Below are 15,432 nucleotides of genomic sequence, written 5' to 3' on the forward strand. Positions count from 1 at the left end.
CTTCCCACCGTGCGTTACGCCAAAGAGTGTTAAGCTCTTGTGATGACACAACGACTGTCAAGTGACAGTCGGCGTAATTATTTCCCGAGGGAACGCCCAAGCCAAACTCTGAAGGCAACGTAGATCCGATTAAGACAACATAACCTGGACGGAGTAAGACAATCTACAATTTGAAGAGTTCGGTAGTCTAATATAAGAAAGTCGTTGTTCTAAAATAATATTTTGATGTATTGATCTAAATATTTTGATAGTATATCATTTTTTGCAATACGTTCTTTTTATGTATTTAGTGTTTACGCTATACATCACGACCGGATTCAAATAAATACAATTTAGAACTAAATAAAACACCTAAATATTAATAAAAGACTCCAATTAATTAATGTCACATAACATTTTTTACTTCAACTTATTAAATATTTATTAATAATATTATTAATATATCTAATATCTAATAAATTATTAATATATCTTGAATGGGGATGGTTCAAATGAAAACCACTTTTATTGTAAAAACTCGAAAACTAACTAAAAAAAGCCTAAAAAACACACCAATTTTTTTTTTTCAATTTTTCTTATAAAAATCGCAGGTTTTTATATATATAAAAAAAACTTTTTTTCAAAAAAAAAAAAAATGTAGTACACATGTGTAATAATACACATGTGTAGTATTACACATGTGCACTACAATTTTTTTTTTAAATTTTTTTATATACATAAACCTGCGAAAATTGGTATGCAAAAAAAAATTTGGTATGTTTTTGTTATTTTTTTAATTAGTTTTCAAGTTTTCACAATAACTAGTGGTTTTCATTTGAACATTCCTCTATCTTGAATTAATATAAATATATTTAATATCTAATAAAATTCGGATATGTGGATTTACTAAACTTATTAAATATTAATTAATAATATTATTAATATATCTAATATCTAATAAGTTATTAATATCTCTTGAATCAATATAACTATATCTAATATCTAATAAAATTCGGATATGTGGATTTACTTGAACATTAAAGTTATAAGGACAAGTAATTAGGTATTATTTTATATTTTCGCTTATTTAATGTTATTATCGTAAAATATGAATAAAATAAAAAACAGATTTATTAAAGTATAAAAATGTAATCGAAATCTTAATTTCCATACTATTAGTTTATAACTTTTTGTGCTTCATAGTGTTGTACCCTATGCTTAAGGGGTTTGAAAAAAATGATTTCAGTTCTAACCCAAAACTTCTTATCTTTTACAATTTAACTTCTTTGATTATTTTTGCTTTTAATCTAAATCTTTTAATATTTTGCAGTTTAACCTAAATACTTTTTTTACTTTCAACGTTGATCTCCCATACTTTCATCTTTCGCAAGTTTTTTGTTTTACGTTTCGTTCTAAATTTTATGAGTTAACACGCTGCAATGTGCGAGTGGGGTTCAACGTTTTTTTGTCAATTTTTTTCTCGTTTGACATGCCCGCCGCAAGGCATGTATTTATTCTCTTTTGACATGTTCGTCGCAACTCTAGATCGGCTTAGTTACTTTTTCCGTGTTTTACGTTTCAGACTAATTTCTTTGCATTAACACGCCACAAAGGGTGTGTGTAGTTCAACGATTTTACGTTTGCTTTTCGTTTGGTTTTATTTCTTCCCTTTTTATTTATTTTATTTTTACGAGATTTTTCAATGTTGACTTTCGCTAACAGTAGTATGTCATTGTTGCTTCTTAAAACATAACATTTTATACTTAAACCATAACAAAATGAAAATGTAACATATCACCTTTCTATATTTATTTGATCACCACAGATTCCATATTTCCGTGACCTTTTGCTTTCATTCGAAGTCATACACACTGCCCGCTGTTATCATTTCAAATTTTAAACAAACACCCTTTTACTTTTACTTTTTTTTTTTGGGTTATATAAAGCCTCTAATACAGAATTTTAGGATAAGTTAAAGACTTATTTGAATTTGGAATCTATAAAAAGTCACTCATGGTCTTTATTTTTGAGTTCGAGTTCACAAAGGAAACGTCTTTCTTCTATATATTTAAGCCGTTTGTTTTAGAATGTTTCACACCATGCTCTTAAACCTTCCTATTTTTATCAGAAATATCAAAGTGAATGTGACTTCCGACAATGAGGGTGATAAAATTTGTAAGGATGAAATCTATATAAATTAAATTAAAACCTATTACATTGGATACCTAAAGATAATAAAATATTCGATCAGTCAAAGGATTAATACATTTTGTGAGTCAAAATCTGTGACTTTTTTTCTTCGTAACACAGTGAAGATGTCCCTACCTCTTTAAACACTTTCTATATTGTTGTATAACTAGTGGGATTACCCGCGCTTCGTAGTAGGTTTTGGTCAGTATTAGTTCGGTTTGATAAGGTACTAGCACTCAGAATAGCAACCGAAAGAGATACGCACAAGAACATATTGACACGTGTTTTACATCGACAGAAAACCATAAAAACGAATACAAGTATCGGTACCGATGTTCTTCAGCTGGAAACAATTCGATTCGTCACACTAAAGTTATCAGACCGACACTCGTTATAGCTACGGTATAAAAATACTTTATTGCGAATAAAACTCTATTTTCATCAAACGTTATACCGTCACGTCAAGAAAATTATAAAAATAAATATGGCACCAATACCGGTGTAGTTCATATTGTATCACGCCATGTTAACTCTATGTTCATATTTATATACACTAACCACTAGCATACATGATACATCATGTATACATGTTAACTCGCTAAAACTATATAGTATATACACACATTGTACTACTGTAAACAACATTAAAAATTCAAAGAATACAAAAATTAAAATGACATATCAATCGTGAATTGGAGTCTGGAATGAACTTAAGTGATAAACTATGAACGAACAATGAAGATAGAAGTCTGTAACGAAATTGGTGGATGAAGATGGAAGACTGGTACGAATGATGGAGTGATGGAAGTCTGGAACAAGTCACAAATGATGGAGTGATGAAGCAGGTTTTGAATTTGATCGATCGAGATAGAATATTGAAAGTTGCTACTCACTAGGTTATAACTGGGGAGTAAACATGGACATCGGCCGATAAAAAGTAAAAATCCAAACCCAAAAACTAACCTAATTTTACCAACGGTACAAAGGCAATGCCATTTCGCCTATTTATCGAGTGTTTCGTCCCAAATTTACATCCGGCACCAGTAATATCGATTTAACCGGCCGATATCTACTGCTTTTTAAAATATTGGTTACTAACATTATTTTCTGAGATCTCACAAAAAGTGGGACCAAATTTAATTTAAATAAAGTACAATATCAACTACCAAACAAGGACCTACATGTCAAAATGTTAAATCTAGAAGGACCTAAATGAAACTACTAGGTCCCAAAAAAATCCTTATAAGTTGTCGCTTTCGAGGATGGTAAATAAGAGGTGCATTTAATTAACAAATTGCGCCACTGTCGAGACATAGCTTTTATCAAAACCGAAGATGTCAGTTTTGAGGATCTGTACAAACCCAGGGGCATTCTTGTAAAGCTTAAAACCTCCATAACCAATTGTACTCGAAGCTTTCAAACCTCTTCAGATCATACAGACAGAGTAACTGAGTAAGTGTTTTCCTATGTTTCTTCACTTTTGTTAATTTATATCTTCGTACATATTGAAATTGTAATCTACATTGTTCAGTTAACTTGTTTCAGAGTTTGCATTATTATGTATACTGTATGTTTTTCATTTTTATCTGCTCCGTACAAATTATGTGAGAATTTTGGTTTGTGATTAAGGGCACACGGGGCACAATCGGTAAAGGGTATCGGGGAGGGGAAATCCCGATTAGGGGGGTGGCGCCATTGCTTCGGTGAACAAGAGAGAGGTAGAAAGGGGGTGGCGGCTCACCGAAGGAGAGAGGGGAAAGGTGGTGGGGCCAGCCCACTTTCAACCAATCAATGCTTTCCTTTTTTTTTTTTTTTTTTTTTTTTTTTTTTAAAAAACCCAATTCACCTAATAGGGGAGTGGCGCCATCAAATGGGGGTGTTAGGGGAGTTTAAGAGGGGAGTTGACGTGGCACACGGGGATTGGTTTGACGTAAGAGAGGGGACTCACCTATTAGGTGAGCACCCCCTTCACCCTAACTGATTCAGTGAATCAATAAGTGTATAATGTGCATCACATGATGTGTTAATGATTGTCATTTCTGCATTGAATGCAATGATATAATAATTGAAGTTAATAAGTGTATAATTTTATATATTGTGATATCTTCTTAATGTTCTTAAAGGGGCAGTCGGATCATGGGCGGAGCTTTCCCGGCCCCCACCGATTTTTTTCGCTCGTAGTGATAATTTTACCGAAAATTTGGTTTTGAGTGTGAAATATTAGATTTTTAAGGGTCTGGCCCCCACTGAGTTTTCGTTCAAGCTCCGCCACTGATCCAAATCATTTTCTCCAAGAGAGGTTGCCGGTGGGAGTTTTATCACAGTAGGCCTTCGAGCTGTGGGTTTCCCCTGGAATTAGTGACGGGTTGGATCACCAGCATTGTTTGCGATCACGGGCGTAGGTGGTCTTTTGCCTATGGGGTGTACCCGGGTGGCCAGGCTTTGTTGGACGTCCAAAAAATATGTTAACGTTCTTATTTTTTCCATATTCTTAGACTATGAGGGTGTTTGGGATTACGTTTTGAAGTGATTATTTGATTATTGCTTTTGTAAAACATAAATAATCTAAAAAAGTGTTTGGATGAAAAGTGATTATCTGCCTCCAAAACGCAGTTTTGGAGAAGTATGTACCTACATGCTTTTTTCAAAACGCAGTTTTGAAAAACGCAAAATCTATTTTGAAAACGCATAATCTATTTTGAAAATGCAACACCAAACACCCCCTATGTCTAGTGAAGTAATTACAAAGTGCAATAGTGACAATGGGGCGCACAAGGGTGTAGTGATTTAACTAAAAAGTAATAATTTTTTTATTTATGATTTTAGTGTTTAGTTTTGAGCTGTTTGTAGTTTTGTAGATTTGGGAATAAATAGTAAAGTGTGTAAAAGCAAGCCACCTGGAATGATTGGATTTTCTATTTTTGTACAGGTTGGACAGGAGTTTTGTAAAGGAATTAACCACTGGTCAAAAGGGTGGGGTATCAGGTATTAAGTACAATTACTCTCACAAAACAAATGAGCATTATTTTGCTTTTATGTATCATTGACAAATTTAAGCTAATGGGGGCCTGGGGCAAAGTAGACAGTTATGGGCATCAATTTTTATGTCTAGTATATCACATTATAGGTCTGTTTAATGAAGTTTTTGGGATCAATGAGTAAAGAAACGAGTGTTGTAAAGCCACAAAAGGGTTCGAATGCTGCGGAGATGGTTATTGTTGCTGTTAAAGCATCTAGGGAGATTTCGAAGACTGCTTTGGTTTGGACTTTGACTCATGTGGCGCAACCGGGCCACTGCATTACATTGGTGGTTGTTATCCCTTCACTAATTTCTGGTAATTTAATACTTATTTGTGATTTTATGAGCTTCTGGATATACAAAGTTAGTAACAATTTGTTGTTATCTCTAATTTAGGTAGAAAATTATGGGGTCTGCCGAGATTTACGGGAGATTGTGCTAATCGACATTGGAGGTCATATTTAGGGAAAAGTGATATAGCTGATTCTTGCTCTCAGATGATCCTTCAGCTACATAACATGTACGATCCTGATAAGGTCTGTCCATACAATCCTACATGTTTCCTGTTGTTTGGTATTTCATCATCCACATGATTATTAAAAAATACTTTTTTTTTTGTTTTGCCCTGATCTTGTAAAAGATAAATGTGAAGATAAAAACAGTTTCCGGATCACCGTATGGAGCAGTGGCCGCAGAGGCCAGACAAATTCAAGCTACTTGGGTTGTATTGGACAAGTAATCCTCTAAACCACAACGAATAGATTATGTTGACCTAGACTTTTGAAATAGACCATGCTATAGTTGTTAATAGTTGTCTTTTACCGCGGGGGGGGGGGGGGGGGGGGGTCGACAACGTATATACCAAAAAATTTCTATAGAATCGGGGGGTCGAAAACGTACATACCTAAAAATTTCTATACGAAAACTACATATATAACACTACTGGCCAAAAAGTTCGGGGGGTCGGGCGCCTCTCCCGGCCCCTTCAAAGCATCACCCCTGAGTGGTCGTTATGCTCGCTATAGAGAATAGCGTAGCGAAGGGGGAGCTTCCCGCTATAAGGTGTTTAGCACCTAAAAATCGATTAAATAACGATAAATTATGTTTTTCCTTTTTCTTTTTAATAAATATAAGTATATACTGAAAAAATAAGCGTATTTTAGGGTTTTTTTGTTACAGGATTGAAGTAAGAAGCGTATATTCTTCCATATTTACTGATTTTTTTTTTATAAAATATACATATAAAATTTTAAAATTTTCTTCTAGTGTATCGCTATTTATAAAATAGTGCCTGCTAGTTTATCGCTATCGCTACTTAGCGTATAGGTAGCTTGTCGCTATTTACTGCTATTCGCTATTAACAACTATGGACCATGCTGACTTGTCAATCTTTCTTTTCTTGTAGAAAGCTAAAACACGAACAAAAACGATGCATGGAAGAGTTGCAATGCAATATCGTGACGATGAAGAAATCAAAGCCAAAAATTATTCGCTTGAATTTAACCGGGTCACCTAAGAAAGAACCCGAAGCAAATCAATTGTCCCAAAATTCACAAAAAGTAAAGAATTCGTGTATGTTTTCCACTAAAAAACTTGCAACGCCAATCAGTAGTCCCGACGCATTAACTGCAACCGAACCTGGGAATTCATCGGTTTCAAGTTCTGATCAAGGTACTTCACCCTTTTTTATTCCTGTAACTGGTGGGTCTCAGAAATATGAAGCTTTATCCCGAAAGGAGAATAGGGATCTCGTTGACTCAAGTTCAGACTCGGAAAGTGAGCGTCTTTCTTCATCTTTCTCTAGCCTAAGGTTTCAACCATGGATGGTTGACATTTTGAGCTCAAATTGTCAATCGCCAAGTTTGCGAAGTGACGTAGAGTTTACTCAATATAGAGGTAATGTTAGAGATGCGATATCTATGTCACGAAGCACACCTTCGGTCCCACCACCGTTGTGCTCAAAATGCCAACATAAAGCACCTGTATTTGGAAAACCGCCAAGATGGTTCACTTATGCGGAACTAGAGGTTGCTACTGGAGGTTTTTCTAAAGATAATTTCTTGGCTGAAGGAGGATTTGGGTCGGTATACAGAGGAGTATTGCCAGATGGACAGGCGATTGCGGTTAAACAGCATAAATTGGCAAGTTCTCAAGGGGATCAAGAATTTTGCTCAGAAGTTGAAGTGCTGAGCTGTGCACAGCATAGAAATGTCGTTATGCTGATTGGATTTTGCATGGAAGACCGGAGGAGGCTGTTAGTTTATGAATACGTTTGCAATGGCTCATTGGATTCTCATCTTTATGGTAATTGTTATCACTTTTGGATGTTGTTTCGATTAGTTTACTTATGAATGTGTCGGTTTGGGTTATGTTTTTATCTCTAAAGGGTTAAACAAGTAACATCAAAAGAAGTAGCTTAATAAGATTTGGGTCAAACTGGTTGACAATCACTAACGCGTATTTATATTGCATGAATCCTCCTGAATCACTTATTTAGAATATTATTTTTATTAAAATACTATGATCCAAAAGTTACGCGTTTTTCCAAACCCCAACCCACCCATTTTGCGACCCCTACTTCCTCTGATGCTTTTAGGAGTTGCAAGATTTTATATAAACTTGTGACATGTGCAGGACATGATGATCCATTACAATGGTCAGCACGCCAAAAAATTGCTTTGGGAGCTGCTAGAGGATTGAGATATCTTCATGAAGAATGCAGAGTAGGTTGCATCGTCCATCGTGACATGCGACCAAACAACATCTTGCTCACTCATGATTTCGAACCTCTGGTATCCCAAATTTATGCTTCTTGTTTTATGGGGATCATGATGTCATGTTAAACATGATTCTGTTTTTTTTTTCAACATTTTTGCAACAAGTAGATAAGTTCATTTGGCATTGACTAATATAAACCTTTATACACTCTACCTGTGTTTGAGATTGAAAGCAGCCCTTTTAGAGTTAAATTTAAAAAAAAAATAAAAATAAAAAAAAATCCATGATCTGTGATGTTGTCTATACACTTGCCATTTTAAAATGGACTTTAAAAGGTGTGGTGTTTTTGCTTGCAAGGTTGGGGACTTTGGCCTAGCAAGGTGGCAACCTGATGGAGATATAGAAGAAGAAACAAAAGTAATTGGAACATTTGGGTAAGTCTAACGAGTCACTTGTTTATGTTTTTGTTTTCGTTTTGCACCATCTTCATAATATTGGTAATGTGAGAGTTATATTTTTTAAAACTAGATACCTAGCTCCAGAGTATGCACAGAGTGGGCAGATCACTGAAAAAGCGGACGTATATTCATTTGGGGTCGTACTGGTAGAGCTTATTACAGGACGAAAAGCAGTTGATCTTAAACGTCCTAAGGGCCAACAATGCCTTGCAGAATGGGTAAGTTCTTGATTGAAAACACCTTTTCTTTGTCCACTTTAACATTTTTTTATAAATAATGAATGTGTAATTACATTTACTGTTCTTGATTGTCTGTTTTACCCAACATTTGGTAGGCACGGCCATTGTTAGAAGAAGGTCTAACTAATGACTTAGTCGACCCTCGGTTAGGAAACCGTTATTCAGCACATGAGATTCATTGCATGATGAATGCTGCCTCTCTATGCATTAAACGGGATCCCAATTTAAGACCTCGCATGTCTCAGGTAATTCCTTGTTCCTTTCGGCATTTATATCTATATTTCCTTGAAACACAACTAAGACTTGAATATGATGTGAGAAGGTGTTACGCATGCTAGAGGGCGATATGATGAAGGCAGTCAGTCGTGTGTCAACACCTGGATATGACGTCGGCAGCTGCAGTGGCAGACTTATGTTGTTGGATCAACAAAGATTTGTTGGTGGGTTGATGAATGATTCATTGAAAGGATTCAGTAGCAAGCTCTTCACTGGTAAAGAGCTATATCGATACTAGATGCATAGTATGCTCAATATCATTGTGTTATATTGATTTCTAATTGTAAAGGAGTAGTCAAGTAATCTTTTGGTAGTTAACATGAGTTTATGGTTGTAATTTACATTTACATATATATGCAGAACTTAGTTTTCTAAAAATGAAATGAAGGAATTCACTATTGAGTCCTTGTTTTCGAAACCATGGGTCGAACCAAGTCGCAATGGACTGGCCGGTTTTGTCAAGAACCAGGCCTAACCGGTCCGGTTTAACTGTCTAAGGAGTTCTGAACCTAAATCTATGTTTAATTAAATGTTATGACGCATTAGTCCGGTCCAACCAGTGAACAAATAAACCGGTAGAATAATGTCGACCACTATCACACCATGTGCTATCTGACCAACTCAATGATTACATCACTTATTGCCTATTTGCCTTTGTCTCCTTGCTACCACTTTTTTCCATTCAATGCACAAAAACCAACAGTCCAAACTCCAACCGAAGTAAAAAGAGTAACGGATCTAAAAAATTATTATAGGAGCAACGTTTCAAAGAAAAGAGGTAACGAAATCGAAAAAGCGTTAAATTTTTCCAAAATTTACATTATCATCGGAGCGTCAAGAGGTGACGGAGGTTACCCCTTCTTGAAAGGTAGATCCGCCCATGCTAAAAAGTATGGAGAATTCAACTACTTGCAGTTACAAGTTAAAATACTAGGGCTGTAAATGAAATGGACGAACACGACATTAAGGAATGAGCATGTTCATAAACTGTTTTCGAACGAGATTTTTTGTTCGTGTTCATTCATTGAACACTTACCAAATGCAAAAGAACACATCCAACGTTTATGCACACTAATGAATACACACAAACATATATTCATTTTATAATAAAATCTGCATTTTTCATTGGATATGTTACAAAGAATCCATCAAAAAGTAAATAAGCACTTAACATAATTATTAGAAACATGATTAATACAAAATTAAGAAGTTTGTCAAACTTTAACACAAACTAAAACTGAAATGGTCAAATGAGGTATGTTAGGGAAGTATATAGTATAATTAGGGTTTCAAATTTTTAAAAACCTAAAACAATAATACAAAAAACATATAAATGAACACATTACCGAACGTTCACAAACATAAACGAACAAACGCAACCTATGTTCATGTTCGTTCGTTTAACTTAACGAACGAAATTTCCTGTTCATGTTCGTTAAGTTATTAAACGAAACGAACATAAACGAACTTCCCGCCAAACGGTTCACAAACTATTCGCTAAACGTTCAGTTCGTTTACAGCCCTATAAAAACATAACAAACTATTCGTGTTCCCACAGTCACTCATAAAATCATAATTGTTTGCCATCACAAAACATGATATAGTCATAGATACAGAAGAATCATGCAAAAAATCAAACAAGCTAACACAAAAACATCACTAATAACTTCACAAATAAACAATTAATCACCACAAACCTTTAATAAATGTAAATTTCACCTTCTACGACGAAGAAGACGGAAAATAGCCACCAGTCTCAACCCGATCGTCATCAAACAAGTCATCAGTGCTCCTCAAAGCAGCATGAATCACCACAACAACCAGTCCAATCAAAACAGACGAAATTATATTCCACGTGGCGCTAGTCAACAGCAGCAAAACAATCGTCACAACAAACAAAACAACCACCACCGTACGATCGGTAATCGTACGGTGAAAAATAACCAGAGGCTCATCACGGAGGAAGTAAAGGAACAGCCAGGCGGCCATCATGACGACGAATACGATTAACGAGATCGGATGCCATAACAGACTGAGGAATAATATTATGAGGATGATGATGACGTAGTTCATACGGAAGTAACCGGTGTTTGTGGTGATTCGTTTAACGGCGTTTCCAACGCCGTTAGGGAAGTTGAGTGAGTTGAGGTTGAACATCTGTTTCCATGGACGGCGTGTGCCTAATTCGGATATGATGCGTGTTTTTGCACGTGATATGTATTCGAGATTTGTTCCTTCGAGTGGTGACGTTGGAATCGTGCCGTATGTCGTCATCGTCGCCGGTTACGAGGAAGAAGCTGAGATTGATTGGGGGATTAACTGATTAACTGTGAGATGACTGATAAGGACTCTAAACGCTATGTTTTAAAATATGGTCCCTTTAGATATGTGTAGTTAACGAATTTATCCCTTGGGAAATTTGTATTGCACTAGTTGTCCCAATTATACTTTTTCGAAACAGCCAACAAAATAAAAGCCTGATCACCTGGGTAACCCAATGGCAGATAGCTCTCGGTAGCCCAAGCCTATCATCACCAGTTCTAGGGAAATCCGCCGAACGAAGGTATACTGCGGTAAAATCTGGTTGAGATCGGATTTGAACTTGTAGAGATCTCAAACCCAAATCTTTACTTTATCTCCAATGTCCATTGAACTATAACTCATAGTCGTCCCAATTATACTGTTTTATGATTTTATCTTGTTACCTGGTGTATAAGCTAAATCCGATTTTACCATTTAATTGGATGGAATTAGTAACAAGAGCCAAAATGGTTAGAAAAAAAAGACGTAGGGGTCTCAAATGTTAAAAGATTTCTTTTTAGGCTTATAGGGTTAAACTGAAATAACCACATGGCCAAAATCGTAATTTACTCTTTATTTTTGTTATCTCAGTTCAGTTACTTTTGTTTCACTCGTCCCTCAACTTCTATATGTTCAAATCCAGCCCTAAACTTTGTAATTTGCTTCTTTGTCGAAACTTTGTAATTGGTTTTTTTTTTTTTTTTATATTTTTATTTTACTTTTTTCAGACGATATTCCTTGTAAACAAATATAAAAAATGCGAGATTAACCAAATTTCACAGTTTAAAAGTTAAAGAAGCTGTCATGTGTCAAATAAAAATCATTGCATGAACAAGTTTAAATTCACTCCTTAACATCAACACTATGAGTATGAACAAACAAGATGATTCATGTAGCATACAATTCAATGTTTTAAAAACCAAACCAAACCTTGAACTCGAGATCCAACACACACAACTGAAGGAACTGCACCCAATGATCCAACTTTACACGACATACAACAAACCAAATGTACAATTCCACATGTATGAACAATCATTTACAAAGACGGAATGGACTTTGCTCGAATCAATTGTTTAAGCAGCGCCTTTTCTTCATCTATTTTCTTTTTCTCTTGAGGATCTTTTGTTTTCACTTTCCGTTTCTCCTCCAACATCCACTTCAAGAGCTCGCGCTGCTGATCCATCGGGATTGGTTCCAGGGGTTCACGGATGGCCGGAGGTGATGTTGAACTATGGCCCACTGAAGCAGTTGATGTGTTGGTGGATGCAAGAGTTGAGGAAACGGCAGTTACAGGCTCATCTCCCTCCCTCTTTTCCTCCTTATTTGTTGTTGTGTAAAGGTAAGCTATAAAAATAGAATGAAGTTAAAAGAGTTTTGGGGTTTAAAATGATGATGTGATAAGATCGCATCGCGCAATGCGATTCCATGATGTGGTCTGATGTTGCGCTTTATGTAGTTGACCCGTATTTGAACAAATTGGACAGTGATAGCAATAGATTTGAGTATTTGAACAAACTAGACCATCGATTGAACAAATCTGAGTAGAGACAATGAAAAGACCTTATATTTATTGAAAATACCTTATAATTTAGTATTTTAGGGAAAAAAAATTTAACGCCGAACACACCCTCTAAAATTTACTTATAAAATATTAAACTCCACCTTTTACCCACTATTTGGGACTCGCATCCGCACCACTCTAGTTAAATTATTTAGATTTTTCATGGTTGTAAAAATCCCGACTAGTCTCCGATTAGTCGCTGATTAATCGCTCGTCCCAAATTCACCGAGTAATTTTTATCTAATCGGTCAATTAATCAGTAGGTGGTCAACAGTGGTCAAATCCAGTCCTAATTGGCCAAAAGTCGGTGGTAGTCTAGCGATTCTGACTAAATTCACACCAGATTCTTGACCAAAACTAGATCTGGCAATTAATCCTATTTACTTGAAAATATGGGTCGAATAAGGTGTTAAAACATGTCTACTTAAAAAAAATACATAAAAAATGTGTGTATATACATATAAAACTGAAAATTACGTATAAAGTAATAAAACCTCAATCCGATTAATCGCGATTAATTGCTAGTGGGTACCTCACCAGCCGACCAGCGCCTAGCGATTCTTACAACCTTGGAATTTTTTTAGTAACTCGATGAATCGCTCATCGGATTTAATGATCAAAATGTATCGAAACGCGACACACTTTTTGAAACCAAGGTCATATAGCTGAACATGGTCAGTGGATTTTATAGGATGCAACAATTTCAATTTTCAAGCACCGGGACTGTAGGCTTCAAACACGGTTCAGATATCTAAATTTCAAACAATTTAACATGTGCAATCAGCTAAACCAAAATTCCTAAATGCTTCGACAAGATCCGATCTAGTTAGATCAGAAACCAGTAGACAAATAGTTTTAGCATCAACGAATCAAAACCCTAAATCTATTTATTGTTCATTAATTAAGCACAATAGCAATTAACCTGCTATTATTAAACAGGCGATTGATCTCTATATATGTGAATTAAAGAATATTTTACCTCCGATGGAAAAACTGGCAGCGAGGAGAAGAGGCCGGATGAACTTGTAACGGGGTGGCGGCGGCGGCGGTTGTGGTGGCGGCGTAGCAGATGAAGCAGCTTCAGTAGCCATACACGACGCCGGTGGTTGTTGCAGACGGTTCTCCGGTTGATGGTTTGTTGTGGAAGACTTTATTAGAGCAATAATTCGCTAATGAAAATGGGATCTTATTAATAAACTAAGCATAAACGAATTGTGGTGTTACATGTCTGATAGTTGCAGTGGCGAAGCTTGAGATTTTCGACCATAGTCGAAAACGTATATACTGAATAAAATTATAAAACCGGAAGGTCGAAAACATATATACCTAAAAAATTCTATACGAAAACTACATACCGGACACTAATGAGCGACAAGTTGTGACCCCTACAAAGTTGCGCCCTGCGTAGCTGGACTTGTAAAGCTAATCGGATCACATATAGAGATATACTAGGATTATGAAAAATGTCCCGCCTTAGACTACCAATAACAAAAAAAATGTGTATGTGAGCTTCTACTGAGCAAAGTTTATAATATTGGTTAATATGATAGTTATTTGTTAAAACTTAAAAATGTTATTGGAGCCACTCGTATATCACATGAGAATGGTGACGCAAATCTCATCAAGGACTATAAGTCCATATAAAGAGGTGTTATAGATCAAATCTCTCATTGATTGTGGATAAGAGAGATACTCAACTCATTAGGAATGACCTTCTTTGAAGTCTCTAACTAGATAATCGAAAACAGATATGTGACCTCCAACTGAGAATCAAAACAATATTTGTTGATATGAGAAGTTGAACCCACATGCTGATGGTTGACTTTTGATAAACCAATCTGGGTCGTATTCATGTGTATTATAACTACGCTACATCACGTTTTAGTCACCACATGTAACTATAGTCAATATATGCCATGTGGTTATATATTGAACTTCTTTTAAATATGTCCTAATAACACATACACGTATCTATACTAACTATTATGCGCATATTTGTATGGCTCAAGTGGCGCTCTTACAAATAGATTATAGTTCGTTGCTTATATCTTCTATATCAAGATGGTTATGTACGTGTTTTGTTTTTAAGTTGTATGATGACACAAAGTGTGCTAAGAAGGTAGGGATGAGCATGTTAGTATGGATAGAGTTCGTTAGTGTATGCCACTGTCGATCTATAAGTTGTAATTGTTGAAGTCGCCATCTTCATCCCCATTGCCGAGTTGCAAGCCCCTAACCTTCATCATCAAAGTTATTTCATTTTCTAGTTCAACGAATAACCAATTCATCGCAGTTGTTTCAACTTTCGATACAACATTCAACGCTTTACAAAACCATACTCACCAAACATGTTTTTAATCCGGCTTTTTGGTTAAACCAGTTCAATCGGTCATAAGAACCCCTCTCTCCTCTTTTATTACATAGAGGTAATTGGTTTTAGTTTTGGTTGATCATACTATAAATAAAAGGAACAATTTCTTCTTAATAGCCCATCATTTTCATTCATCTTATTTTCTTTTAATTCAAAATTTAATTTCCAATTATATTTCAAAATCAACCGTCCCACATAGTGCGGTAATAATTGCAATATGTAAAGTTAGAGACCAAGATATTGCAATATGTAAAGTTGAAGACCAAGATAAGAGGGTGTTGGACTTCAACGTGTGTTTTGAAAGTATAGAAAATAAT

The 15,432-nt window shown here is 35.5% G+C and overlaps 3 protein-coding genes across 4 annotated transcripts; 1 reads left to right on the forward strand and 2 right to left on the reverse strand.

Moving 5' to 3' along the window:
• The first annotated feature begins 3,441 nt into the window (after positions 1 to 3,441).
• On the forward strand, positions 3,442 to 9,262 carry LOC110880213 (inactive protein kinase SELMODRAFT_444075). 2 transcript variants are annotated; one of them, XM_022128799.2, is made up of 11 exons: positions 3,442 to 3,621; positions 5,099 to 5,154; positions 5,297 to 5,504; positions 5,585 to 5,724; positions 5,829 to 5,923; positions 6,594 to 7,492; positions 7,823 to 7,980; positions 8,264 to 8,340; positions 8,435 to 8,582; positions 8,699 to 8,848; positions 8,926 to 9,262. In XM_022128799.2, exons 3-11 carry the CDS (start codon positions 5,306 to 5,308, stop codon positions 9,115 to 9,117), a joined length of 2,058 nt encoding a protein of 685 aa, XP_021984491.1. In that variant the 5' UTR covers positions 3,442 to 3,621; positions 5,099 to 5,154; positions 5,297 to 5,305; the 3' UTR covers positions 9,118 to 9,262. The 2 variants fall into 2 exon arrangements, with proteins under 2 accessions (XP_021984491.1, XP_035833932.1); XM_035978039.1 differs by lacking the exon at positions 3,442 to 3,621 and adding an exon at positions 4,312 to 4,571.
• A 1,144-nt stretch (positions 9,263 to 10,406) lies between these two features.
• On the reverse strand, positions 10,407 to 11,214 carry LOC110880214 (PRA1 family protein F3). Its single transcript, XM_022128800.2, has one exon. The coding sequence runs from the start codon at positions 11,151 to 11,153 to the stop codon at positions 10,602 to 10,604; it is 552 nt and encodes a 183-aa protein (XP_021984492.1). The 5' UTR covers positions 11,154 to 11,214; the 3' UTR covers positions 10,407 to 10,601.
• Positions 11,215 to 12,003: 789 nt separating this feature from the next.
• On the reverse strand, positions 12,004 to 13,919 carry LOC110880216. Its single transcript, XM_022128803.2, has 2 exons — positions 13,724 to 13,919; positions 12,004 to 12,527 (listed from the first exon to the last, which is right to left on the reverse strand). Exons 1-2 carry the CDS (start codon positions 13,833 to 13,835, stop codon positions 12,220 to 12,222), a joined length of 420 nt encoding a protein of 139 aa, XP_021984495.1. The 5' UTR covers positions 13,836 to 13,919; the 3' UTR covers positions 12,004 to 12,219.
• Positions 13,920 to 15,432: the final 1,513 nt, after the last annotated feature.

This window comes from Helianthus annuus, chromosome 9 (genome assembly GCF_002127325.2).
Source record: "Helianthus annuus cultivar XRQ/B chromosome 9, HanXRQr2.0-SUNRISE, whole genome shotgun sequence".
Taxonomy (NCBI): domain Eukaryota; kingdom Viridiplantae; phylum Streptophyta; class Magnoliopsida; order Asterales; family Asteraceae; genus Helianthus; species Helianthus annuus.

Excerpts from the sequence above, each read along its gene's own strand:
- LOC110880213 (XM_022128799.2), top strand. The coding sequence starts at position 5,306 with ATGAAGTTTTTGGGATCAATGAGTAAAGAAACGAGTGTTGTAAAGCCA. Across the intron at positions 8,341-8,434 it reads AAAGTAATTGGAACATTTGG|ATACCTAGCTCCAGAGTATG; the intron begins GTAAGTCTAACG and ends TTTTAAAACTAG. Across the intron at positions 8,849-8,925 it reads TAAGACCTCGCATGTCTCAG|GTGTTACGCATGCTAGAGGG; the intron begins GTAATTCCTTGT and ends TGATGTGAGAAG.
- LOC110880214 (XM_022128800.2), bottom strand. The coding sequence starts at position 11,153 with ATGACGACATACGGCACGATTCCAACGTCACCACTCGAAGGAACAAAT.
- LOC110880216 (XM_022128803.2), bottom strand. The coding sequence starts at position 13,835 with ATGGCTACTGAAGCTGCTTCATCTGCTACGCCGCCACCACAACCGCCG. Across the intron at positions 12,528-13,723 it reads TGCCAGTTTTTCCATCGGAG|CTTACCTTTACACAACAACA; the intron begins GTAAAATATTCT and ends CTATTTTTATAG.